This window comes from Syngnathoides biaculeatus, chromosome 9 (assembly GCF_019802595.1).
Source record: "Syngnathoides biaculeatus isolate LvHL_M chromosome 9, ASM1980259v1, whole genome shotgun sequence".
NCBI lineage: Eukaryota > Metazoa > Chordata > Actinopteri > Syngnathiformes > Syngnathidae > Syngnathoides > Syngnathoides biaculeatus.
In genome coordinates, this window is record NC_084648.1 from 29,334,460 (window position 1) to 29,340,493 (window position 6,034).

General features: G+C 46.9%; 1 protein-coding gene across 1 annotated transcript; it reads right to left on the reverse strand.

The window, feature by feature from the left end:
• Nucleotides 1-633: 633 nt before the first annotated feature.
• Nucleotides 634-5,680, reverse strand: LOC133505918 (uncharacterized). The gene is made up of 3 exons (XM_061829467.1): nt 5,651-5,680; nt 1,440-1,539; nt 634-1,200 (listed from the first exon to the last, which is right to left on the reverse strand). Exons 1-3 carry the CDS (start codon nt 5,678-5,680, stop codon nt 872-874), a joined length of 459 nt encoding a protein of 152 aa, XP_061685451.1. The 3' UTR covers nt 634-871.
• Between the last annotated feature and the right edge of the window lie 354 nt (nt 5,681-6,034).

Consider the following 6,034-nt stretch of genomic DNA (forward strand, 5'->3'; position numbering starts at 1 on the left):
CAAGTGAAATAGATCAACGTGTCCCACCGGATTTATATTCTGTCTATTGTACTGTAAAAACAATGCAGTATAATATTTGCCATTATATTTTCGAAAAGCAAATAACAGAAGTTTCGGAGACTGTGCAACAACAAACAATAAACACATTTACATCGCAGTCCATACCTATCACCCTAACCTACTGCACATCCTTCCCATCTCAATGCGTCTGTCTGGCCAACCTATACAGACCTTTCCCCCCTTCTTTAGTGGCAAACCTGGCATACATGTTGTCACGACCCATCGGAACGGAGGTAGGACCCAAATGCAGGAGTACACGGGAGACGCAGAGGTAATTCGGAAAAACGTTTATTTTTCCAAGGTCAGGGATCGGGGAGGCAGTCAGTTGCAGCAGCGGTAGCCTAACCGCCGACGAAGCAGGAGGGTGGAGCAGCCGCGGAACGGTCGCCACCGGTACTCCTGGACACGGATGAGAAGCGGCTCCGGAGACGTCGCCACCTCCTGGACAGCAACGTGAGCCGGCGGCGGATCAGTCTCCACTGCCACGTGAGCTCTGCTTGGCAGCGGATCAGTGGCCACCGCCGTGTGAGCCTGCAGTGAAACAGCCAAAACTGCGACGTGGGAATGGCGAGGTGGCGGATCCGTTCCCACTGCAACGTGCGCTTGGCTTGGTAGCAGATCAGTTGCCACTGCCGTGTGAGCAAAAGTCAGTCACGAGTCCGTCGAAACTGCAACGTGGGCGTGTCTTGGCAGCAGATCCGTTGCAACAGCGACATGAGCCATGCTTGGTAGCGGATCCGTTGCCACTGCCGCATGAGCAAAATTCAGTCGCAGTCGCGACGTCAGCGTAGCTCGGCTCGTTCTCTAATCCTTACCGGATCTGGGCCGTGAGAGCCGCCAGTTCGACGCTCTGTCGCTCCAACTCCGCCCGCATTTCGCGGCAGAACACTTTGTGATTTGGCGGCCCCTCCTCACTCTGGACTGGAAGCTTCGCCACCAGCTGCGGTTCTGCCGGTCTAAGCCGGTGAGGAGTGGGTGAACGAGGACGGCGACTTTGTTGCCGCGCAGCGGGAGGCACACGGGGGCGCCCAGCCTGGACGTCTCCTCTGGCCGCCACGCAGAGGACACGGGTGGATGGCCAAGCGGGTTCCCTCAAATGGATTGGTGGACCCGGACCTACCGGGCAAAGACGCTCGGGAGCTGGAAAAGCGGGAAGGTGAAGCTAACTGACTGGGATTAAAGATCGGGAAAAGAGATTCATAGTAAAAATAATCCGAGTCATAGTCAGGCAGCCGGTCATATAAATCACGGCCCTCCTCGTAGTCCAAAAAATTAGAGTCTAACAGAATGTGAGGTGCTGGACGGGTCGTGGTCGGGACGTATTCATAGCTTGCCGGCGGAGCGTGTGACACGGAAGCGGAGAACGTCATGGAGCCTACCTGGATCGGACAGGCTTGGTCCTCCGGTAGTCGGTCTACCTTGCGTCGGTCCTGGCGACACCGGGTCTTTCCTGCTGGGTCCTGTTTTGGCCAGATCGTTCTGTCACGACCCATCGGAAAGGAGGTAGGACACAAATGCAGCAGTTACACTGGAGAGCAGAGGTAATTCGGGAAAAACGTTTATTATTCCAAGGTCAGGGATCGGGCAGGCAGTCAGGTGCAGCAGCGGTAGTAATTACGTCGGGCGTGGAGTGCAGGTCCACGGGCAGGCAGGAGTCGGTACACGGGAGATCGATCAAAGCAGGCAGGAGTATCAAAGGAGTCAGGCTTACGGGGTTGGTCAGAGGACAGGTGGAGGTCGGTACACACGTGAAAACGATCAGAGATACGGGAGTGCTGGAATGGGGCATGAACCGCAACGGTCTGGCGCCAGACCAGTCGTCCCCATGGTCCTATATACACCGGGACCAATCAGCCAGGATGAGGCGCAGGTGTCTGCCTCCCAATCAGCGCAGCCGCGTGGGCACCCGTGCAACCAGGGCTGGACCGGCAGGATCATGACACATGTCTTGGGTATTGTTTATCCTTTGCCACATCTTGCTTTGTCCCGCATTGCATCTCCATGTATTCTTCTTACCTATACTCTTTTCTTGTATGATTTCCTGTACTTTGAGATTCCACCACCAAGTCGCCTTCTTTTCTTTCTACCACGATACACCAAGTACATTGTGCCCTTGCCCATTGGCTGCCCCGAAAATTTTGCTCTCATTTTTTTTTTAATTTACTATATTTTCACAACCATAAGGTTTACCTAGAAGTCTAAAATCCTTCCCTAAATAGACTTACATCATAGTGTGCCTTTTGTGCACACTGAGTTCCAAGATCTCTAAGTGTTGCTCTGCAACTAGTCCAATGAAGTACACTTGAACTCACCAGTTACATTGTTGGCATGCATGCTAGCATGTGTTTCAGAATATACACAAACTACCATATAATGGTGTTCATGAGGCATTGAGGAACAATTTCAATTTTACATTTGTAAGCAGAAGAAGCTCATATTATCCAAAATACTCACAGCGTCGGCAAGTCATTACTCAAGATGTTGGTCACACTGACAATGTCACATCAAAACTAAAATGATCACACTTCAGAATACAGAATAGCATAACTAGCAAATAATAAAACTAATAAAATTTGAAAAATCCTGCAGATTATGGAGCTCAATGTGCACTTAAGGTGTGCTCTTCATTTTTTGGAAAATGTCATACTTTTAAGTGCACTTTCTGGTTGCAAATGTATAATATAATACATAGGTATTTTAATACTGCATGCATTATACATGATTTTCTATTGCCTAAGGAATGTAACCCCAGTGAAAAATGGGTGAACACTACTCTCTTGCCTGTCACTGCATTGGAACAGTCTTGTGAAAGTTCCTTCTGTCGAACAAGAGCATGTCTCATCTCTTCTCGAAAAGATACACAAAAGTCTGCCTTGCTCCATCACATGGTTCTCTGCACAGATTTTGTCCACTTAATCTTCCTTCCAATGACCAGAGTCATTCTACATACCACCATCCTATGCTGCCTCGCTGCACTCTGCCCTACCGCGGTCAGTAACATACTTAAGATTACATCGTTTGCATGAACTCTAATCCACCTTGTAGGTCACCCTATGTTCCTGCCTCTTCTGGAAGAAAGTGTTCACTACAGCCATTTACACACTTTTTGCAAAGTCTACCACCATCTGTTCTTCCCTCAATTTGACACTTTTTTCACCTCCAAGACATTTTTAGCTAACACTTCTTTAAAATAGCCAATGGTCATTAGGTAATGGGGCACCGGGCTGTGGGTCATCACATGGTTTTCTGCACAGATTTTGTCCACTTAATCTTCCTTCCAATGACCAGAGTCATTCTACATACCACCATCCTCTGCTGCCTCGCTACACTCTGCCCTGCCGCGGTCAGTAACATACTTAAGATTACATCGTTTGCATGAACTCTAATCCACCTTGTAGGTCACCCTATGTTCCTGCCTCTTCTGGAAGAAAGTGTTCACTACAGCCATTTACACACTTTTTGCAAAGTCTACCACCATCTGTTCTTCCCTCAATTTGACACTTTTTTCACCTCCAAGACATTTTTAGTTAACACTTCTTTAAAATAGCCAATGGTCATTAGGTAATGGGGCACCGGGCTGTGGGTCATCACATGGTTTTCTGCACAGATTTTGTCCACTTAATCTTCCTTCCAATGACCAGAATCATTCTACATACCACCATCCTATGCTGCCTCGCTACACTCTGCCCTACCGCGGTCAGTAACATACTTAAGATTACATCGTTTGCATGAACTCTAATCCACCTTGTAGGTCACCCTATGTTCCTGCCTCTTCTGGAAGAAAGTGTTCACTACAGCCATTTCCACACTTTTTGCAAAGTCTACCACCATCTGTCCTTCCGTCAATTTGACACTTTTTTCACCTCCAAGACATTTTTAGCTAACACTTCCTTAAAATAGCCAATGGTCATTAGGTAATGGGGCACCGGGCTGTGGGTCATCACATGGTTTTCTGCACAGATTTTGTCCACTTAATCTTCCTTCCAATGACCAGAGTCATTCTACATACCACCATCCTATGCTGCCTAGCTACACTCTGTCCTACCGCGGTCAGTAACATACTTTAGATTACATCATTTGCAAAAACTCTAATCCATCTTGTAGGTCACCCTATGTTCCTGCCTCTTCTGGAAGAAAGTGTTCGCTACAGCCATTTCCACACTTTTTGCAAATTCTACCACCATCTGTCCTTCCGTCAATTTGACACTTTTTTCACCTCCAAGACATTTTTAGCTAACACTTCCTTAAAATAGCCAATGGTCATTAGGTAATGGGGCACCGGGCTGTGGGTCAATAGCACAATTGTCAGTGTGTGCGAGGTTAGAGAGATCGCCTGCTGCTTTCTGAATACTGGAGCCAGGTCATGATCAATGGAGGGGACACTGTATTGTACTGTAAATCAGTGGATTCAGTTAGATTTTGGCCACTTGGGTGCACTGCAGCAGAATGCAACTACAGTAGTTCTCAAAGTAGTAATTTCGCCACGAGGTGATCTTAGGAATGGTCAGTCAATACTGGGGTTATGGAGTCTCAGCCACGGCAAGCCAAGAACGAGGGGAATCTCAAGGGAAGGGAACATGAAAACTTTGTCTTTGAAGAAGGTTATTCGATAATTTGAAGGTAATGGGAGCGGTCTTCTGCTGAATGATATCCCGTGAGATCAGACGCACATCAAGGGCAGTGTAACTTTTGGGAGTCATCAGAGCCAACCGATGAATTGTCATTTGTTTAACTAGGCGGAGGTCAATATAGTTCTTGTCAGCTTCCAAATGCCAGGAGTGTGGCCAAGCCACTTCCCTCTGCGTGGCTGCCTCTGGCAGCAGCTCCTATCCTCCCCCTTGGCACTAATGATGCCAGGTACTTAAGCATTGGGTTGATCCAGAGCAGATGGCAAACTAAAAACAAAGAATAACAGAATGAGGCTGAGAAAATCTCAAGAAGCAAGTAAAGATAAGGTGGCTAGGGTCCAAACTTGAATACTGCGTTGATAGTTTGGCAACAAGTAGCAGCAGAGATAAAATATTATTTCTGCCTTATTTTTAAAGTCCTGGAACACTGCCTCACCTTGTTCAATGTAGCTCTGCACCAATGTATGTTGATGTACCTTACATCACTGCATGAGCAAATCTTGCAGAACACAACATAATTAACAATGGAATTTTTTTGTCATTACTGAAGTTTACTTAAATGATTGCACTGAAATGAATCTGCCAGTGATGCATAGTTCAGACAGTAGCTGCTGACAGCCAGTCTCAAGCGCACTTCCAAATGTTCATCAGATAAGGTGGAAGAATTCTTGGACTTGATGTTCTTCACGTGGGAAAAGGCTGACTCACATAAATAAGTGGAGCCGAATAATGCAGTCATTGTACTTTAGCTCTGTGAGTAAGTTCCAATACTCCAGTGACAAACACTCATGATCGCTGATGTCCTTACACATTTATTGGGTTAAATCCTCAGCCACGGCTTCAAAGTGCTGTGTAACTGTACTTATTGACAGCTGGAGAGCTTTGATTGAAGATAATATTTTTGACTTAATTTTTAAAGACCCAGAACAAGTGTCAGCTGCTTTAACGATTGCCTCTTTTACCATCTCTGCTTCTTGGAAGGACTTTGTCATGAACGGGGCTTGAGGGCGGACCCAAATGCACGACTCCAGAGACAAGCAGACAGTGCAGAGGAAACCTTTATTTGGTCCAAGGTCTGGGATCAGGCAGACAGTCCAAACAATCAGAAGTAATAGTACGGCAGACTTACGAGGGTGGTCAGTGGACAGGCGTGGGTCGGTACACGGAGCATGACAGACTTGTTCTTAACGATGATGTGGCTCACCTGGAATAATATTTTGATTATGGCTTTTGCTTCTGAAGTATCTTCTCTGAAAATAACTGCTGTCCAGAGAAGTGTGATTTCAGTTCCTTCACCTTTCTCTTTCCTAAAAGGTCGCTTTTAGGCGGGAAGTCAGTGTCATATT